The sequence below is a fragment of the Coloeus monedula genome (assembly GCF_965178545.1).
Source record: "Coloeus monedula genome assembly, chromosome: 2".
NCBI lineage: Eukaryota > Metazoa > Chordata > Aves > Passeriformes > Corvidae > Coloeus > Coloeus monedula.
Window position 1 is genome coordinate 28,661,996 of NC_138782.1, and position 21,843 is coordinate 28,683,838.

Below are 21,843 nucleotides of genomic sequence, written 5' to 3' on the forward strand. Positions count from 1 at the left end.
TTACTCTCATTTTCATTTTGATTTTCAAGTCTGCATTAGCTATCATAATATATATACGTTCACCTCAAGACATCCTCATTTTTTATGTGACATTGGAACCTACAATCAAGTACAGCAAAACTCTACTTTAGATGATTTGCAAACTCTAGCTAAGACGAAAAAGAAGTGACCATGAAAGAAACAGAACTATGAAGCACACACTACAACCCGGGCTTCTTGAAAAGTGCATGGAATGAACAAATCTACATTGCAAATTGACTGCACAAGAAAAAAAGAAGTAGCTATTTAACCAAAAAAGGAGAGAAAAAACTCATTGGCCTACAGAACTCATTGCTGTCCAAAGTCCTATTCAATCAATTTGCATTAAACCAAGCCCAGTGCTCAGGTCTTCAACAGGACCCTCAGGGTGGTGCCTCCAGGAGAGCTGTAGAGGAACTTTTTGTAAGGGCATGTAGGGATAGGCCAAGAGAGAATGTCTTTCAATTGACAGAGAGCAGGATTAGATCAGATAATAGGAAGAAATTCTTTACCGTGAAGCACTGGAACAGGCTGCCCAGAGAATTTATGGATGCCCTGTCCCTGGAAGTGTTCAAGGCCAGGTTGGACAGGGCTTTGAGCCATCTGGTCTAATGCAAGGTGTCCCCTTCCATGGCAGGGGCATTGGAACGAGATGTTCTTTCAGATCCCTTCCAACTGACGTCATTCTATGACGCCAGAGCAGCCAGTGGGATGATGTGCCTGGAAGCTGGGACCCTCTCCTGAGTCCCTGCCTGGGTGGAGGGCAGATCCCAGAGCACAGTTCAAGTGCTGAACAGCAGTGGGGCTGGGGAACAGCTCACAGCTGATCCCACCTTAGCCAGGCAAGTCAGGATGCAGACACAGCAAGTATGAAGTGACTGACTGCACCAACATAAACACCTATGCTGTGAAGGGCTCGAAGAAGGGGGGGGGCATTTCCTCTAAAGCACACCATGATGTATCTACACAGAACACACTTTCTGTAACCAAGTATCAATGGGTACAGTGCAAAGACTTCTTTCCCGCCTTCCTCTGGACTCTGAATTTATGTGGCTAGAATTCCATTCCAAGTCTTGTAGAATTTAAATTACCATAGCATTTAAGAAAATTGTATTCCCAAATCAAGTATATAAAACCTAAACTAAACCTTCTATAAGTAAGTGTTAACTGGGCCATTTTTCAAACGTAAATTCTCTGAAATTCAGAACATCATTTAGCCAAATACACACACATAGATCTATATACAGACACTAACACACACATTTGTGGCAGCATTAGAAGTTTTGATACAGTCTTTCTCAGAAAGACAAAAGCCAGAGAAGAGTTCTAACTTTATTTTCACTAGAAGAGAAAGCACAACATGCGTAATTGCATGGACCATGTAGACAGTCTTCACGCAACTCCTCTCTCTTCTGCTTGCAAGACTCACAGTTGTTACTCTTCACATATTGATTTTCCAACTCATCTTTTTTTTGTCCATGCTAAAATTAAAAAGATGAACCATTACTTCATGTTCCAAAGCTTCCTTCTTAAAGACTACACAAACTCTCCAGCACCCCAATTCTTTCAGAGTCATAGGAACTCTTCTTGAGAAACCAGTCAGAAAGTCCATCCATTTTTAGAGATGCCCAGAATAGCCCAGTGATAACCTAACGCCGTGCTGACACAAAAGTGACTGATTCAACCTCCTAATCTAAAATCAGGTAAACTGGAAACCTAAGCAGCGTCCTAATGGGAGACTTGGTCTGTGGACAGACTGTCCCTTAATGCAAACAAGAACATCCTCAAGGCAACAGAACAAGCAGCTCAAACCCAGGTGACTTTCACAAAGCTCCTAGAGATCCAAGTTGCTAAAATGCCAGTGCTTTGGAAGCTGCCAGATTTAGAACTGGGAAAAAATTACTTTGTTTTAATATATGAATTCTGTTCCAACAAAACACTCCTTGAGTTTAAAGCTCCCAAAGAGAAGCACCAAAGCGCAGCTGCACCCGAGGATGTGGGAGCTGTGCAGCAACGGTGACACCTCGTGGTGCCAAACCACACAAACACAAACCTCTCTTCCCAAACACAACCCACCTTGTACCCACCTGTGGGGTTCTCCTGCAGAGACAGGAGCTACAAATCAAATCTCTGCCTGTTTTCACACCTCCTGTATCTCACTGACCTTTCTTAAGAAGTGTCTTCCCAATCCCCGTGTCACGTTTTGACAAGCACACATGGAAAACAGTAGAAGTGACTACACGCAATGTTTAATGCAAATCTGATGAACAGATGAAGAAAAGAAAGCCAGCCCAGCTCTAACATCTTTCGGTCAAAATGAATGCAGAGAAATTAACACTATCATTAATAAATTTAATTCAGCTACATTAAAGATCCCTTTCCTTCATTCTGGCATCTCCCATCTCCAACAGATGCTCAAATCCATTACCTTCTGAAGCTTCACAAACAGAAGTCTCAGATTCCACAGATTATCACACTGCATGCATTTGAGAAGTCAGTTTGCCTCCCCACTGGAGAAGTTAGTGCCAAGTCTTTCCCAAGGATACAAGTTTAAAAGAGCAGGGTGTCTATCTCTTTCAGTAAGTTCTCAATATAAAAATTAAAGAAAAAAAAAGACAACTTTAAATGCTGCTCTAAAACCAAAGTAGGAAGGCAAGAAATGAAAAATACTTTTTATTACTCTGCTTGGGCTTCAGGAGGGATACAGGAGTTAATTTAGAAGTGACTTGGGTTTATGACAAAACAGGAATAATTCCATGCATTAGAGCACCTAACACTGCAAATTTTTGTGGGAAGTTATTTTCTAAGGGAAATGTCCCTCTAGTTTCCCACCTGTATTTCTTCCTCATGTTCATATATGCACAGTAACTAAGTTTTCCAAGTGACACCTGAAATCAATTCTTTCACACAGCTAAAATGGCACCCATGTAATATCTAAAAGATGACAGAGCAGTATCCTCCCAGGACATTTAGTTTTTCAAAATATGCATGAAAATTTTATTAGTTACATGGATCAACAGTAAGGAACCACTATAAAAAGACTGGAATTTTTGAAGGTAAATTGTAACAACTGCCTTCTTTCAGAAACTGCATGCCTTGCCTGTGATGTGAAAATCCATTAGGAATTTCTGCAATGGTTACCATAATAGCCATACTGTGACCACTCCATGGCTCCACGAGCTTACCCAGGTATATTTTTTAATGAGTTTATTCTACATACAGGGTTATTTTCACATTCCTCCTAGAGCAGAAACCTCAGTTAAGGAGCACAGGGCATGGACATGCTTCATTTGCTGAAAAAGCTAAAGCAAGGGGCTGCAGGCCAAAGAAAACATGGGGGTCCTTGTGCACTAACTAGAGGGTGCAAAGAAACCAGAATGCTCAGGACTGGGGAATTTTAAGAGTCAGAAGAGGACTGGTGTTACATAAAGTGAAATAGTAAGGGATTTGAAGCAGGACTACAGAATCCAATGGCATTTCTCTTCTTGGAAGAGAAATGGCTCTGCAAGCTGCAATTTTGGGAGTTTGGAAGAAAAGAGACGACAGTGTTCTACAGTGTAAGACTGAAGGGGAACATCTCAAACACAGGGGTGAAATTACCTCCAGACCTGCTCTAGAAGGAAGTAAACATACGTGTAACCACTGTCCCACTTCTCTTTTACCCCCTTTCTCTTTGCTCTCAAGAGCAATAGGTCTATTTTGTGACCATGAGAGACACTGGGCTTTTGGAAGAGCCACTGGTAGCAAAACCTCTCAGCAACATTCCACTCCTGTGAAACTGCACACGAGTCCAAATTAACTCTGTATTGAACAGCAGGTATTTTTGGCCCTACCACTCACTCCTTGGTTAGATGTTCTTGTAACATCATGATTAAAATATATCCCTAAAGCAAGGAACATTTTCCAATTGCTGTTGGGTAAGGTCATGTTTCACAAACTTAAAACTGATACAAAGTGAAGCTTACCTATTTTTTTTGGAATTTTCATCTTTCCCTCTTTTAACTCCAAAAATTCTCGTAATCAGAGCACTAAAAAGAAGCGTAGATGAATTTCGTACCTAAAGGAAGAAATAAGAACTATGCTTTAAAAATCCCTTTGAAATGTACAAAATTTTTTTTAATAGAGCCATTAATGTACAGTCAAAAAGTAGAACAGCTAAGTGAAAAGCATACTGCAGGCCTGCACATGGAAACTACTAATTCAGAGCATCTTTCCAATCAAGATGGTACTACTGGAAAGTTCAGGTTCTTTACAGATGTCTATCTTTAATATAAGGAATACATCCAGATTTCCAGGAGTTCAAAGCATTCACCCTTATGCATAGCAGATCATGAAGTGTTCTACCTGAATATGCTATATAGAATCTTCCCCTCAAGAGCAAAGTAACAGTCAGAATGAATGCAAATGCACTCCTTATTAGCTAAGTGCACTGACTCCAAATTTAACAGCCAGAGAGACTTTTACCTATCAGGCCATCTTCGTACCTACTTTCTATGAATATCAGCACTTCAAATTAAGAAAAATTAAGAAAAAAGCCACAACCAAAAATTTTTTTTTTTTGCAGCTCTACATTAATTTTTACTGTACCTTAAAGTATTATATTCCAGAAATTGTGGTACTGCCATTTATAAACACGACCAAAGCTTCACTGAACAGCACCACTCTATATCCTGTTAAATTAGAGAAGCAAAAATCAAGAATTAACTTACTGCCCAGACAGGTGACATAAACCCTAGAATTGATGCTTTTATTCCATCTGCAACATAAGGCACGATGTTTTCACCTAACCGCGTATCCCTGTACAGTGCCCGGAGGATATTTAAAGCATGAACCTGTGTTGGGAGAAGAAATATATGAAAAACATAAACTCATTAGTAAATATCTTAAATTTAGTTTATCTAATTACAGCAGTGAACATGCAGAGCAAAAACAATCTATATACACATTTACAGCACTTTATTTCCATGTTAAATGCAAGAAATACCGCTGCTTAAAAATGCATTAAAATGGTGCTGCAGTAAACACTGTCAAAAACAGTTACAGTTTAAAATTATATTCCTCCAACAACTATAATTACTAGTTGCAAGTGAAGGCCAACATTCTTTTTTCCTTAGTTTATCATGGCTGTAAAAATAACTTTTGAAGTTCAGAATCATCTTTTCCAACATTCTTGACATGCTGTAAATACTGTGAGAAAAAAACTACAACTCACAGGAGGGCAATATTAAGCTAATACTGACAGCCAGGCTAGCTTTACCATGTGGAGCATTTTCTGATATTTCTCTGCCCTCTGTAAGGGAAGGTGGTAATACATGTAGCTCCACAGACTTTGACAAGGCTACATAAATTTATACCAGCAGAAGATCTGGCAGAGTCATTAGAACAGACTTCTATGTATTGTGAACAAATTATGGCTTGCATTTACAAACAGACAGAAAGGACATGATAACAACATTTTGAATACAGATCCTGCCTTTAGTTTTTTTAATAGTCCAAATGTATGTATTTAAGTTTTAGAAATTACTAAGTATGACTAACTCAGTTTTCATGGCATGTTTTACTGTAACTCATGCATAAATAACTCATTTATTTCTTTTAAAATGTAAGCAAAACTTTCTTGTTCACTTACAAACTTGTAAAAGGGAAGTTACTTATCTATCTGTTTAGAAATACACTAGAGGCAGTAAATTGCTTATCTATGATTTCATTTGCTGTACTAGGAAAAAACCTATGGAATTACACCCAATCCATTTTTCATTATGTTTTACAGTAACTTTGTAACCTTGCCCATGCAAACACATTTTAAAATCTAGCTATAAATAATAACAGAATTTCCTTATTAGAAACATACACTTTCCTTAACTGTTTGAAATAGTGCAAAATACACTTTTGACATTTGCATTCTGATGAGAGCTGAATTTTACCTGTGGAATTACACTTAATGATTCATTCAAAGGTGCAGCCAGAGATATCAACTCTTTCATTGTCATTTTCAGCAAATCTGTTTTGCTCTTCTTTGGTTCTGATGCCAACAAAGCCTACAGAAAGGAGAAAAAAAAATTAAAAATCAGGTGTTTCTAGCCATTTTTCTGTACTACCAGTTCTGTGCCATATTCCTGTATTTACCATACCACAGCCTAGCTTCTGACCATATAGAAAGACTAAGGAAAAATTTGCAAAAAAGTTTCAGTTTCAACTCTTAGCTTTGTTCAAAGCTTCTAAGTATAAAAATAGTAACATTTATGACAGCAAAAATGCTGTACTATACATACTTACATTTCCTACCATGGACTTCTTTTTAGGTTAATAACCCATATATAAGATGATAAGGGCTGGCCAAATAATAAATTCTGCTTTGCAACACAGGAAAAACAAGCAGCACATTTTTTAAAAAAGAGAAGAGATTCATCTATCTCCAAATAGTATTTCAGTGGATAGGACATCCAGCTGAGATGAAAATGCTCTTAATTCAGTTCTCTAAAATTCAGGACTGAATTTAGAAGAGTCTTTCTCTCTGTCTAGTAGCTCTTGCTGAATTTGTCCAAGTTAGTACAAATGGATAATCATAAATCATTTATTAGCAATAAAAGATTATTATCCATTTGTGCTTTGGGGCCTATAGTCTGCTCAGCATCAGTAAGAACCAAATGGATCAACTGCAAGCCAAATGAAATACAGCGTTTAGGCAGAAAGCCAGGAGTAGTTTCTGTCAGTTTATCAGTACCTTTAATGATAGGAGAAACAAAGAGGGCAGGGGGGGAAAAAAGGTGTTCATGAAGTATACCAAGTGGAGAATGAACTGAAGACTAAAATTTCATAATGTTAAAGCTGAAGCTCATATTTTCCCACCCACTAACTGGAGCTGTACCTTTGCACTATTCAGTAATACCATTCCGATTTTAAAGAGGTCATGGAATGGTTATAACCTTAAAAAATTACATATTCTCATGAAAATAGACGTGTTTTAGCTAAACAGGAACACAACACAGGATGTGTTAGAGACCAATAGCAAAGAGACCACAATGTGCCTTGATTTTATGCATTAATAAAATAACTTTTTTTGCTGTTAGGATACACATTACAACTTATTTTTATTTTTTTTATTATCTGAATGCAACATGTCATTGAAGGTTTAATTCATTTTACTGAGTCTACGGGCACATTCAAAACTACTGCCAAAGAACACTAACACATCTCTTTACTATAAAATTACAATTTGACAATAGTTTATTTCAGACTAATCCCAATGTTAATTTAAAACCTTCCCATTAATTGACTAGACTAACTTCGTATGCTTCCAGAGCTGTCAAAAAAGAACTCTCTGATCTGTTTATCCACAGAGCTGTGGAACAGTGCAAGCTTTGCCCTAAGGAATCAGTAGGCCAACTACAGACTACACACATTTTCTGCAGTGGGATACCAATGGATGCTCCTAGTCCTTACAGTAACGTAACTTTTCACATAAAAACTGATTTGAACATGCTTGGTTATTTCCACATTGTCAAGATTAAAACTAGGGAATGTCCACCAGATTCAAACTGTGTGGTGTGAATGGGGAAACCAGAAAACATGAAATGACCAAATTCCTATCTGTAAGTAGATAACTTACAGATACAAGTGAGAAAGAGATTTAACTGCTGAAACTGAACAGGAAAAATGTCTCCAAAACCAATGCCCTACTTCTGATCTCTGCTGCCTTGCACACACACATCTAGCAAAGCCAGGAGCAGGCTGTGACATAAGAGGTCAGACAGAAGCCGGCTGCCTCAACTTTCTCAGGGCAAACTCGGAGTAGAAAACAAGCAAGATTAATTATTCTGGCAGAGAGAGCTTGCTCCCAGCAGTCCCTCAGATTCTTGGAACGTGCTTGAGACTGTACTTCAGAGAGTGAAGAAAGTTACAAATCGTATTGTTAATCTTGGACTCCTGTCTTAGAAAACTGGGTGAAAATCAAAATCATGGAGGTTAATCTAGGGGAAAGCAAATATGGTTGCTTTGAGGAACAAAGGAATGAAAATAGGTGAAGTGTAATCTGCAAAACCAACTCTGCAGTGACTGACCCCACAAGGATGTAGATGAGCTGCTGCATACTAATATGGGGCATTCAGCAAGAAGTGACACTTCAAGCAGAGACAAAACACTGCGATGCAACCACCAGTTCTGAACTTGGCAGAAGTCAGAGGCTGGGATTTATGGAGCTGATGGCAACAGAAGAAGCGGGAAGAATGTGGGAGCATGGCCCCACATTCACAGATAGAAGTCTTCAGTAATCTACTCCTTCATTGCACTTGAGACTGCCAGTCAACACCTGTTAATGTGACACTATTACTTGTGCGTTATTGCTTTTGAAAGGCCTTCCCAAGTTCTTTGCAAGATTTTCTAGGCCACCATTTCACAATTCTGTGAAGGTCTGTTCATATTTTACCATCCTTTTGCTTTGCACTGAAGTAGCACATAGTTACACGGCTAACAAAGCCTTACTTAATCTCTGAATTAATTTATGAATGTGCCAGAATTATTACAGTTGTAACACAAAGCCTAAACACAGTCTTTAGAAATGCCATTGAAATCTACCACAAGCCAAAAATCTCAAGAGTCAACAGAACTGAGGTGCCAAATATCATTTAATTACAAACAGCTTCTTGGTTGCATAAAGGCAAACAAAGTGTGTATAATAAAAAGGAAAAAAAACAACTGTTTGATCAAAAGGGGTTGAAGTGGGAAAAATGTCATTTTCTTTTTTCTAATGGTCTTTCTGAAGAACACATTTAAGTCAGAGGCAGTAACATGAGTTGGTACCTGTATGTAGAATGGAATTCCTGCACTCCGTCTGGTTGCACACAGTGTGGAAGAAGGATCACAAGATTTGATTTCTTCTAACACATAGCTTAGCCACTGCTCTGGCATCTTGTGCAGACTCTCACTGTTACATCTACATCAAACAAGTACATAAGAAACATGAAACAAGTGAATAAAACAAGGACAAAGTCAAAGAAAGCATTTAGCAACCTTAAGAACTATTTCTTACTGTATGTTAACATCTCCAAGCACATACACAGATTTTTATTATGAAACAAGATGAATTTTAAAATAAATTGTACATTTTTCCGGTGTTGGTACAAATTATATTAACCCTACTTATTAAGTGCCACTATCAAAATATATTTAACTGAATAGAAAACAAGATTCTGTGCTTCCATGCTGCAACAATTCTCTTCTGCCAAAAATTGCTACCATGTTCTGGAGAAAAAAAACAAAGACATATGCACATCAGCCACTGCGTAGGAAGTGACACTTCACAAATTCCTATCTTTGTTGCCACATAGTAGCTGATGCGTGACCCTTATACTAACTAATAATCGTGTTTATAACCATACAAACCAAAACTGAAGCCCCTCAAAGTAAGTACACATTATGTAAATAACCCTGCAAACCTCAGAGCAATGGAAGGAATGAAAAATATAACATGCTGCTCTTTTCAAAATACTAAGTCAAACTTTTCATAAAACACCTAAATTGCTCTCCTATCATCAAATACTCCTCCTCTGCAGTTATAAAACTCAGCATTGCCTGAAAGCAAAGGACTTCCAAGGACAAGGGAAAACCCAAGTCTGTTTCAATTACTGGCGCAGTTCAGTTCAGTGAAATGTACCACATTCAGTGTGTAACACCAGCCCATTAATCTTATGTCAATGTTCCAAAAAGTCCATTCATTGTTACAGAAATTTCTATTAACAGGACATTGTTATTAAAACCTGTCACACTGGTTTGACACGTGAGTCAGAGTAGAAGAAATAATTCATCACTGTGGGCAATACGATTGCAATTATCTCAACCATGCAGGACTTGCCTTACCTAAAAATATGAACCATAATTAAATTCTTGCTTAAGTAGTGAGACCTTACGGTAAGACTACAATCAAGTTTTCTACCTGGGTGACTAAAATAAAGAATTTAAAATAAAAGGTAAAAGGCAGCAGGTACTGATGTGAATACCAAAATCTAATGGAAGGTCTGCATCTATTCTCTTCTTCATCCTCCTCTTATTAAAGCAAGAATTTACATAGGCTAAAAACCTGATCATGAACAATAAATGAGGCTTTAATCTGTAGTGAAACCCTCCTTTCCTTCTTTAACAAAATAAACAGAAAGCTGGTAATGCAGAAAACCGAGGTCACAGGAAGAGCCAGACAGGTCAGCAGAAGACACAGGACACTTCTTACTGTCCAGTAACTCCTGCATGATTTCCACCACATTTCTTACACTGCTGCCAGGCATTCTCCCCCCTTTTTAAGGGCAGCACCTCTTCAAAAGGGCAGTCAGAATGCAAACCACCAGTGCAGAGCTCAAGAGGAACAGGGCTTCACAAGCAATACGTCACCTTACACCATGGCATTAAAGAAAGGCACTTCCTGCCCCAAGCCTATGACAGAAGCAATCAGATTAACCTGGAAACTCACAGTGAGTTCTCTTTTCTTTGACTGCTCTCCTTCTTTTGCTGATAATTGGCTTCTCCATGCTTACTTTCAGGATCCATTCCTTTGCTCACTTTTGGGTACACAATGAGGATACAAGTCTAGGATTGAGGCTACACAAAACTTCTCACGGATCTCCTACATGAGTCTCAGCAGTTAAGACGCTACTTTGCAGTTCTCTTCGTCCACATCAACACATTCTGCAAAAGCTGCTCCTTCTGATCATGGCTGCACCTTGTCTTACCACCCGAGCTAAGCAGAATTTAAATGTCTTCATTCAGTCATGCAGAGAACAGTGCTCATCTCTCTTCAGTATGTTATCTTACTGTTAACACAAACACCCCACAAGAAATACTCTCATCTGCTGGGGGGCAGAGGAGCACAAAGTAAAGCATTAGGGAAATATTTAGAAGTTGCTATGTAGCCCACCGAATATTTTATTCTTAAGTAAACTGAGGGGTTTTTCTCCTTTCAGTCCTAGTAGAAAGACGAGAAGCATACTGAAGTCAAACTTCAGACTCCCTTAAAGCCATATTCCTTTGATCTTGCCACAAGTAATTCTACCTTGTTCAGTCACCCACCAATGTACTTTTATTTATTAGAAGGTGAAAGAGTTACTGCTCTGGAGTTAGAAACATTAGAGACTATTGACTTTGCAATGGAGATGACTACTCCCTTCCACTTGGCAGCTCTGTCTCCTTGTGGTCTGGCAAGAAGAATATTGTCACAAGAAGCAGGTGGCCCTAAGTTTTAAGAATAACAAAGCTTTACAATAAAAAAAATTAAAGCCTCAAGCTCAAATGTCATTTTCCAGAATGAAAAAGTAATTATTTCTACCACCTCAAACAAATACTGCTGATAATGAAAATATAACACAGTAAATTGATACACAAATTACTTATGATGCAGAACATTAAGTGTATCTACAGCTTTCTGTCTGTCCATCTGTCAGTTAAAACAATTTCATACATACCCTAAACCCTTTCTGTGGTCAGTATCAAGGAATACAAAAGCCTGGCAATCCAAAGTTAAAGTCCTCTCCCTAAGCCATATATCTGTACCTTCTCCTATCCAAAATAAATGGTGTGTTAATGATGGGTTGGTCTTGAATTTGGCCTTCCTGGATGCAAGTGCTTTGTGGCATAAACGTCACATGACCAGAAGCATTTTTCTATATGTGTATATCCAGAATTCAGTGTTTCCAATCACTGTGAGCAGCTCCTATCTAGGGAAAAAGGGGGTTTCTTTCACCATTTTTTCTCTCTCAACAGGCCTTCAGTATCATTCTTTTTCACATAAACAGTGATTCCCATTTTTTATGTTAGACATAATATTGCCCCCTGGCACTTGTCAAAGAGACAAGAATCTAGCCTCAAAAACCCATTACTATTTAAGTTATAAGTCTACATTTAAGAACAACTCTTCTGAAACTACGAAGTCCTTCCACTTGCATCCTCCTTTTCATAACATCTGCTCTACATGAAGCAAAGTTTTCCAGATTATATACGTGCACTGAGAAGGGTTTGAGGTTTCTCTATCAGTAAAGCAGAGCAGAGAGAACCTTAGGTGGCCTCAAAATCTCAGAAAGACAGTATCATTACCCATCTCTCTCTCTCACACCAAGCAGGAAAAGAAATCGGAGGGAAAACACAAACACTGTTAAAAATTAACACATCTTCAACCTGAGCAGTGCCCTACCACTGTATCTTTTACTTCCTTATCTCATGTATTTCCTAACTCTACAAACACCTCAATACACAAGAACGGTTCTTCTCCCCCAGTTTCTTTCTCTCCCTTAGACACTCTTTCCTTCATCTGTGATTACACTTTTGCTGAAAAGTTATTTACAATTTTAGTAAGTTTCACTAGAAGGTCCACTAGTGATCTAATCATTTTAAAAGTCTTCCTGGCAGATCACAGCAGGCTGGGAAAGCAGAGTTACAGTCACTTCAGAGCAACAGAATGAGACGGAAGCAGAGTTTACTGCAAACGATTAGGAGCAGTCTACTCTCAGCTCCCCAAAAGAAATATTACAGAAGATCAGACACTGACTAGGTACAGATGAGTAATTTTCACTAATACTAACAGATTAAACATGTGTAAAATCAAAGCATGATTTTTCTTTATCATTAGATTTCCAGAAAACTGTCATGGTCCTAACTTGCTGCATCCCATAAAACAGTGTTCACCAAGTTTAAGATCCAATTCAAATGTTTAGAAGTGTTCAAAATAAATTATTCTTAAGTAAACACATTGCTCTGTATGACGTTACCCTTTCCAAACCTTACCCTTGCATTCTGCAACCTTAGTGAAGCAAAGCACTACCACCATAGCTATGCAACACCATTTGAGATTTCCAAAAATCTTTATGTTCTACCTGATGTCTCAGTAAAGAGATCACTAAATAAAAGCAAAGCAGGCAAAACGTCATTTGGGACAGAGAAATTGCTTGAGTAGTAAGGATTATGGGAGATTCAAGTTCAAAACAGATTTCTGACTTTTCTTAATCACCATGTTATCAGACCAAATGAGCATTTTTAATTTCTCCAGGCCTTTGACAGGAAATACTCTTTTTAAAAACACATTGCTTATTTCACTGATATGAATGTTGCTTGTTATGTAACTGTATGGTTTTCTGGAGGTGCAGCTGCAGGCAACATTAAGCAGGCATGACAAAGGGAGCACTACACTCCCAGAAGGAATGTCAACAGGGAAACAGAAGAATGGTAACCTGCATACTGAAAGCCAACTCAGCAATTTACATCCAAATTTCAAGACAGATCAATTTCATCAGGTTTGTAAGAAATCTCTGCAGAGGAAATATTTTTCTTTCACCACTAACTCAAACAGGTCTGAAAACCATCGTTCTGACTAGAAAGAAGTCTGCTCTTGGTTTTTAAAAAGACTTCTAAGGCTTTATAAAAAAAAAGGTTTAAAAAGGGTTTAAAAAGTCTTGGTGTTTAAGGGTTGTACAGCTCAAAGTGAGCTCAGATAAAAGACACTGCAGAACAAGGCTTTCAAGAATGCTTGGCTAAAATAAGTGAAGTACCATGTTCAACTAGTGTCATTCACAAATGCCTGGGAAAAGAATTCGGCACAACCTTAGATTTTTCAGCGTGTTTTACAGAAAGAACAAATTCAAGTGTCAAGGGTGCTTTTGCATATCTTGAGTTCAATCCTGTTCAACGAGGTATCACGTTAAGGTGTACATTACTATAAGCTGCCCCAGACAAAAGCTTTCTCCTCGGGCATTTGTGGACACAGCAGTAAATTAATACAGATTCTGACACACGTGCTTCAGGACTGTCCATGAGCCTCTCAGCTGTAAGAGAGCCAGTGGAGATTCACTTGCAGAATGGAGCCCCCCAGCTGCAGCAGGGACATGGAAAGACTCCATGACAACCAACAGACCCACAAGGCAGCTGCACTCACCGAGACTTAATTCACCCCTTTTGGAGCAGAGTCTCAAAATACTCCTCATATCCCAGGAGCACCAAATCAAAGAGTCATTTCCTGTTCTGGTATCAGTCTCCTTTCTCCTTTGTTTTAAATACAAATATAAGCCTTGAGACCTGTAGTTTCTGGAAAATACTGTCTTTCATTGAAACGGATGTACTTCCACAGTTCTTGTATATCTTTTTTCCCAAAGGAATACTTGCTCTACTTGAAATAATCTTAACTTTAAAAATGCTAGGCAGTATGGCTGACCAAAAAATTGTAACGAACAACTGCTATTTCAGAAGAGGAAGCTTCCTTAATTTTGGAGAGGTTTTGTTCTGGATGATACATACATATCACTTAATGTTTGAGTAATTTTCAGGAAAGCAGAGTTCTCTTGGGCTTGGCTCTTCATTTTTCAACCCAACGTAAGGCTGCTGTTAAGTGGATTGCGCTCCATTAAATACAACGGCAGAAAGCAGGAGAGGCAACAAACACATCAGCAGCTTTTCCAAAGTCTGTGTAGATTTGCTCTACTCTATTTGCCTCAGCTTTTGAAAGAAACTTAAGAACTGAAAATCAAAGAAAAACAGCTCGTGTGCTATAAACTGACTGCATGTCTTATATATACGTTTTCCATTATTTCCTGCTTTTTACTTTGCCTTTGCTACATGACAGTCCCGCATATTGACTGAGATTAGACCAGTGGGGCTGTACCTGCTTGGATTTTGTCCTCCTTTCTCCTCTCAAAAAGACTCATGGTAGTAAGAGGTCTGTTTGTTGGTTGTTTCCTTTTTTTTTTTTTTTTTAACTGTATTATTTGGAGGGTCACACTCTCTCTTCAATTTGATGGGAGAAAACTTACATCACCTTAGAACTTCCTGAACCAAGTTTTCGTAGTATAGAAGAACACCACAATATCTAAACAACTGTACATAAAATATATGGACAGGTAAAAAGATAAGCAGTAAGCTTCTTTTTTTCCTTTTAGAGTAAACAGCCAAGTGTGAGCATTCACACAACCTTGCTCTAATGAACTTCTCAGGCCAATGTGAAATCCCTCAGATTGCTATAATCTGAAAGAAAATAATGTACCTTGTAGAGACAGATGCCCAACAGAATCATGGCATGCAGTTTAACATCCCACTGGCACACAGAACGAACACTACCATGTGTCAAACACCCATTTCTGCAGCAGTGCTGGTACACAGATGCAGCAGCCTCACCCAGCATCCTGTAGCAGAGACCAACCCTCAATTCTGTTGGGAAAATTGTCTGAGGGGACACACAGTGAACCTGATCAGCCAGCCAGCCTGTACTAAAACCATCAAAACTGTTTCCAGTACGAAATAAAGAAGAAAAAGATCTGCACCTCCAACTGGCTGATGTGGGGCGGAAGGGGAACACTGGTTATTTAACCTGGCATTGATGTGAAAATACAGATGCTTCAAATTGAAAATTTGACTGGTCTTTCAAAAAACCACATATTTAAAAAAAAAAAAAAAAAAACAAAACCAAAGAAACCCCCACCAACTCTACCTAGTCAGTAGAAATTTTAATTTGTCTTATTAAAATGTGGATGCAATATAAACACTGTATACCACAAAGAAACATAAGCAGCACTTGAAATCAGTAGCTAAGCATGTAATGGAAATTCCAATGATCCTGCCCAGACCTCAGGACAATTCTGTCCATTTAGTTCCTCTAGGAAATTATGAAGTTACAAGGGGAAAGAAATAAACCAGGGTGCGTATCACACCTTGTGATGCACTGTCAGGTAGTCTTCCAAATGTCACAATAGCCAACTCAGTGACAGGTAATAGAAGTTTCCAAGAAAATGCCCTGGCTAAAGCAAAAAGTCTGGCATACATTTTCATAAAGCACCAGAAAAGGGGAGTGAAATGGAGGAACCTGACACTCCTACTTTTCCCAAGAGTTTTTAAGAGCTGTTCAGGAAACTAACATGCCAGAAACAAAGAAAAATGAAGCAAGCATTATATGCCTGTATCATTTTTCAATGCCTAAGCACCATCTCTAAGTATTGCACTCCAAGTCACAGACATCATGTAAGTCCCATAATCATGCCTGCACCAAACTTAAATAAAATCCACATGAAAGCAAGGATCTGCCTGCACAGTCAGTTTCAGGATCAATGCCAAAGTTTGGTAAAACTATTCTATTAAAAACACAGCAAGTTGCCCATCTTCTACCTGGAAAGCATTTCTGTAAGTTGCACAAAGCCAGCATATGCCAATTCAAATGCACCCCTGTGCCTTGATTGCAGCAGATGATGTTTAAAGTAATCACCAATATTTTTGACCTAAAAAAGAAAAAAAAAGCTATTAAGCCATTTGAAATTATACACACATTATTTATATACGCAAAATATTCTGCGGTTAAAAGCAGCAATCCTCCCCCTTGTTGCAAAGGTCACTGGAACAAGCAAAAAGCAACTAGAAGTCCTATAATAAACAACCATTTACTTTAATGATAACAAATATTATACTCAGTCTTTTAGGTTAAAGGGGTAGTTCTGTATTCTTTAAAAAAGGGCAAAAATATAAAGGACATAAAATTGGGTATTTGTCCATGATGGACATACTCAGATTTTAATAAAAGAAAGAGACAGCTCTGATTTTTAGGGGAAACAAATTCAGAAACCTTCTTGTTTGCCTACATGCTTGCCTAAAATCCCAAAGAAAATACCAAATAAAGTATTAACAGCATAAAAAAAACCCCTAAAAATATTTAAGATATTAAATTCAAACTCCAAAAATTGTACCAAAGGGAGACAAATCTACATTAGACTAGGTAATACCTAGATAAATACAATTTTTTAACGTTCCAGAATTCTGCATAATTGCTGTTGACCATTGGAAACAATTTTAAAATGAAGAAGATGTAGTAATGAAAGCTATTTTTAAAAGCATTAAAACATAAATATGATAACTAAACTTCCGCTTAGAGTAACACTCTACAGCTCTATTACAATAACAAGCTTTTAAATCTGTTTGGAAGCTTACAGATCCACACAATCTCATTCCACGGAGCATAGGCTGTCTTGTTTGTTGATTTTTTTTCTTTTAATTCTCATCAACTTTCAAGGTCTAAATCAAACTTCCCATTTAATTTGTTTAAAATGCATAGCACGTACTTAATGCCATTATGCAAAATTTTCTTCAGGGGTCTTTCTTAAAAGTTCTCCTGTAAAAGTTTCTTTAAAGCTTTTATATAAAAACATGCATAAAATCACATCAAGCTTCTTATAAAATTCAGCTTGTTCTGTTACTTATACAATTGCTCTAGTACTTTAATAGTCTGACAAGTAATTAAGTTGTATGGGAAGTTAATGTCGTATCTACCTATATGGTTTTTCAACCTCCTGTTAAGTAATTTGCATCACCCAGGCAATGAGCTTGCAATAATTTAATAAAAAAACAAAATCTGAGAGAGTCTACGTATTATTTCCTGCAGCTAAAACTCACTTAATGCGAAACACACAATAACTGGAGATACTTGAGCTAAAAAAGTTATTTCTGAGACGATTTTAAGGTAGCTTATGTAGCCACAGGGTTTCATTTCAGCCTTCTAGTCCAAACAGGAGGAGTAAGTGCCCCTTATTCACAAGGAACTGACCCACAGACAGAGCAGTTCTCCAGGTGTGTAAACAAAACCAAACCAAGAAAACCATACACATGCAAATCAATTTGCCAGCCTGTCCCAGCACCATGCTTATGTTTTTAGAAAAATTCATATGAGGGGGTTTTTTTTGGTCATGTAACTTTCAACTTTACTATTTATACTTCTGAGCTTTCTGCAACAGTCAAGCTGACTAGAAGCTTGCATCAAAGTGAACTCACAGGTTGGAAGAAGCACTGCCATAACTCAGCTCTTTGTCAGAAATTTAGAATGTAACAGGTGAGTCTTACTAATTCAACAACCAACAAGTTACAGGGCAACACTTGCTGCTGAGGGCAGGAATCTGGGACTCAAGATAGAAATTGTCTACAACACCTTCCAGAAGATTAATACAGGCAATTGGACAATTAAGTCTTTACTTCTGCTGCCTGTTTCTTTACACTTTGGCACACAGCTCTGGCAAGCTTAACTCTCAAAACAGTCTTAAAACTTCCCAGGTGAGATAAACAGGAGTTTGAGGAAGAGCTTAATGTTCCCCCAGACTTGGAGCATTCATGGTTTGCAGATCATATGACAAAAGCAACACAAAATCTTCATTAGATGGCATTTTGTCTATCACCTGGTGGTTACGTGATACTATTTCTGTTAGTTTTCTTAACAGGCAGAACTCTGAGCCTGCCATCTCTGGACTTTTAGGATCAGATGGAAAATGAGAAGTAGAATATGCATTTGAATAGAGAGAGATTCCTCCAGCTATACTCTGCACTTCCTATGTCTATTTCTATTTCTGAAGGCAAGGCCACCACTGTAAAACAGCTGAGGTTTTGAAGACTCCTCTATACACACATCTGCACACCAAGGAGCTGAAGATGTCACAGCCAGTGCACACCGGACCATCAACTGCCATGTAAACCCAATTTCCTACTCAAAAGACAAGGAGAGTGCAAATGTGATACTGTCCCAACTTCCTAGCAACAACAATAAAGCATCATGCACAAGCTGCCTCCCTGCCAGCCTCTCCCCCATAGGTAGACAGCACAATAGGCAGCACCAGTGCTACAAAGGGTAGCCCCCAGCACTACACTGCCTACCATGAGGCAGTTCTGTTGTGCCATTTCCTAATGCATACCAGCACTGTAAGACACTGTCTGTCCACCTGCATGCTCCATTAAAAAAGCAGGTACAAGCAATCAGAAGACTGTGAGCAAATTCAGCACTCACTGTAATCTTTTGGGTGAATAAATTACGACAACATCGATCCCATAAGGCACAATTCAATACAGTAACTGACCTAGATGTGGAGCAAGGTACAACAGGAAGAAGGTTTGCAACAGGATGAGACAGACTGGCCAAGAGGTGCTCCCAGATTTTTCTCAACAATTACTTAGCCCTGGCTCAAGGCAACACGACCAAGGTTTCTCTCAAATTTTTCCTTCTCTGTATTCTTAAATCTCTTTCAATACTTGTAAAACGAAGAAAAAGAATGGGGAACTTGAAAGAAAAGTTCTACATGCATAAGATAACAAAATCCAGTTTTCTATTTGTCAACACTGAAAAGTGTTTAATAAGTCTGAAGTCCCAGCAGTTATGACATTGACATATGTAGTCATTTCTGATGAAATTCCCTTTTATTTTTTTATACAAATTATGACCTAAAGTTACAAAAAGTATAGAGAAAATGCCCACACTTTTCCTATAGTATTTATTAGGCACTTAGCCAAACTGTATTTCTTTGTGTATGTGCTTGCAAGCCTGAGGAAAATCAGGATTTCAAACTGACTTCTCAAGAATTAGCCTTCTTCCAACTAGAATGTAGGCATTCTGTTTTACAGGAAGGCATCTGAAGCATAAACAAGCTGAAGAGGCATCTATAAACAAAGAAGGTATCTTCATAGAATCACAGAAAATCCTGAGCTGGAAGGGACCCACAAGGACCATCCAAGTCCAACTCCTTCCTTAATAATGTATTATTTCTGAAAGAGCACCTATCAATGTCTGCTTTCCAAAAACACACATGCTGCAGTTTGACTCATTCTAAAATACCAATTCCTCTTTGACTTGGTGCAGATAAGGAACATAATGGTAGAAATGCATATCTGTTCTCTCATCTGCCCTCCAGACCCCTGCAACAATACAAGCACAGCTGTTAACCAGATGAAAACACGAGGACTGGAGACAATGCAAGAATAAAGACACCAACACTATTCCCATGGCACCACAACATCAGACAAGAAATAAGATCTGGAGTACATAACACTATTTTTTATTTTAAAATATAAAGTTCTAACGCCTAAGAAAAACTAATTAAGTGTTTTCTGTTGGAAACAAAAAGAGGTTAAAAAGTAGTTGGTCTTTCATATTTCAGCCTTCTATGCAGACTGGTTTTCTTGAAACATATGGAAATGAAAAGGTCATCAATTAAAAACAGAAATTTAATAAACACAAAATATTTCCCAAATAAATGCCCACGGTAATCTAATTTCTTGTAAACACTGAACTCAACATTCTGCAAGAGACAGATGGCATATTAATATTTCTGATTTCTTAAATTAAAAGAAATTGGAGGAAAAAGACACAGTCACATTACATACAAATTATTCATAATAACAGATAGGAGGAGGACAAGACTAAGACTAGTCAGCATGTTTGACTTTCAGAACTACTGACAATGAAGTTTAATTAAGGAAGAGCTTTAAGCAGAATCCCAATATGTAGAGTACAAAATGACACAAAAGAAAACTCTGAACATGATGTCAGTTTAGAAGTTTTTTAGCAGTTCTATTAGTGATTAATATATCCTGAGAGAGAGAGAGACAAAGGGGAGGGTGGCAGGCAGGCACTGGTATCCCTAAATACAGCATAGACCTCAAATAATCCAATACAACTAGAATGAATGAGTTTGTTAGTTATGTATAATAATTTCTTCTCTTATCTGTTTCTACTGTACTTACACTTTCTGAATACCATTTGATCACAACAAGACTGCTAATCAGGTATTATAAACAAAGAAAACCCTAAGACCATGACAATTAAAAAAAAATTTTAAACCCACAACTTTTCCCAAATAGAACACAGATTTAAGAAAAAGGTTTTTGGAAAACTGCCTTCGCCGCACCACCAGCCAAGAGGAATTTGCAGGTTTTATAATAAAAATTACTTCCCTACCTGCTCTACAGTAATCAACGCATCTGAAGGTTCAGATGTAGTCTGTGAAGGCAAAAGCTTACACAGTGTCCCTAAGAGCAGAGATACTTCCTTCATGCTTCTCCAGCAACACACAAGAACCATTTGAGCCGTGACATCACACGCTTGCCTGTCTTTGCCTTAAAAATAAAAAAACAAATGCAATAGCGTAACTCAGGGTTCTCAGATGCAGATGTGTAATTTAAACCTCGCTTAGCCTGACTGTCCAACAAAACACAGATAACTATGAAAAAATTTCTAAGCTTGCCTACCCAAAAGATAATTCAGTCTTGTTGACCCTAATTGCTTTCCTTGCGCAACAGTTGCTGTACTTTCTTGCCCTTGGAAAAGCCAGTAGTATAAACGTTCTACCAGGGAAGTGCTGTGTGAAAGTGTAGAGGTCTTTCGGTCACCACTGCTATTTACTTGCCCACTGAACTATCGAAACATCTCCAGCGTTGGAGGCAGGCATTCCCCGATCCATCGCTCCCCGTACGCTCCGTGGGCGCCGCGCAGAAGGAAAAAAAAGGGCCGGCCAGGGCACCGCGTTCGTGACGCGCCGCCGCCACCTGGTGGCCACTGCGGCACTTGCACGCGTTTACCCCTTCCCCTCATGAAACAAAACATACGGCCCCGCCAAACTATTTTAAACACAGGAAAGGGCAACCGGGGAAGTTCAAAAGCCTGCATAAACTATTAAATTCTTAAATGTACGGATATTCTATAAATTCATTCTGGACTACATTAAAGGTCCCAAGGTTTACAATTTCTTCAACGTTATAAGGTTCAATTTCATGGCTGCTATTCATTAAAACAGACAAATACTACCTAACATTGTACCACTGGAATCTTTCAAACTGAAGCTTCTGTTTTTGTAATTTCATGCAACAGGAGTTATTGCATGAACATATTCTCCACTAGCCTCACATACACTAGAGAGGAAAATCACAGTAACTTTTCAACAAGAAATTAATTAGAAGCACTGCTTGATAGAAAAGGTGCTCAAGATTGTCTGGCCAGCGCAGCTACAGAGTCTAGGCCAATATCAAAACAACTAATTTTCACCTGTGTTTTAAGAGAGATTAGCCACA

The 21,843-nt window shown here is 38.3% G+C and overlaps 1 protein-coding gene across 1 annotated transcript in view; it reads right to left on the minus strand.

Annotated features, from left to right (window-relative positions):
* The window catches only part of THADA (THADA armadillo repeat containing), a gene marked incomplete at its 5' end in the record, with an annotated part of 153,336 nt that overhangs the window by 114,921 nt on the left and 16,572 nt on the right, over nt 1-21,843 (minus strand). Inside the window, 6 exons of the mRNA XM_082302617.1 lie at nt 3,984-4,075; nt 4,728-4,850; nt 5,943-6,056; nt 8,818-8,950; nt 16,141-16,250; nt 20,735-20,892. Of these exons, the coding sequence (XP_082158743.1) occupies nt 3,984-4,075; nt 4,728-4,850; nt 5,943-6,056; nt 8,818-8,950; nt 16,141-16,250; nt 20,735-20,892 (730 nt within the window). The remainder of the gene's footprint in view (nt 1-3,983; nt 4,076-4,727; nt 4,851-5,942; nt 6,057-8,817; nt 8,951-16,140; nt 16,251-20,734; nt 20,893-21,843) is intronic.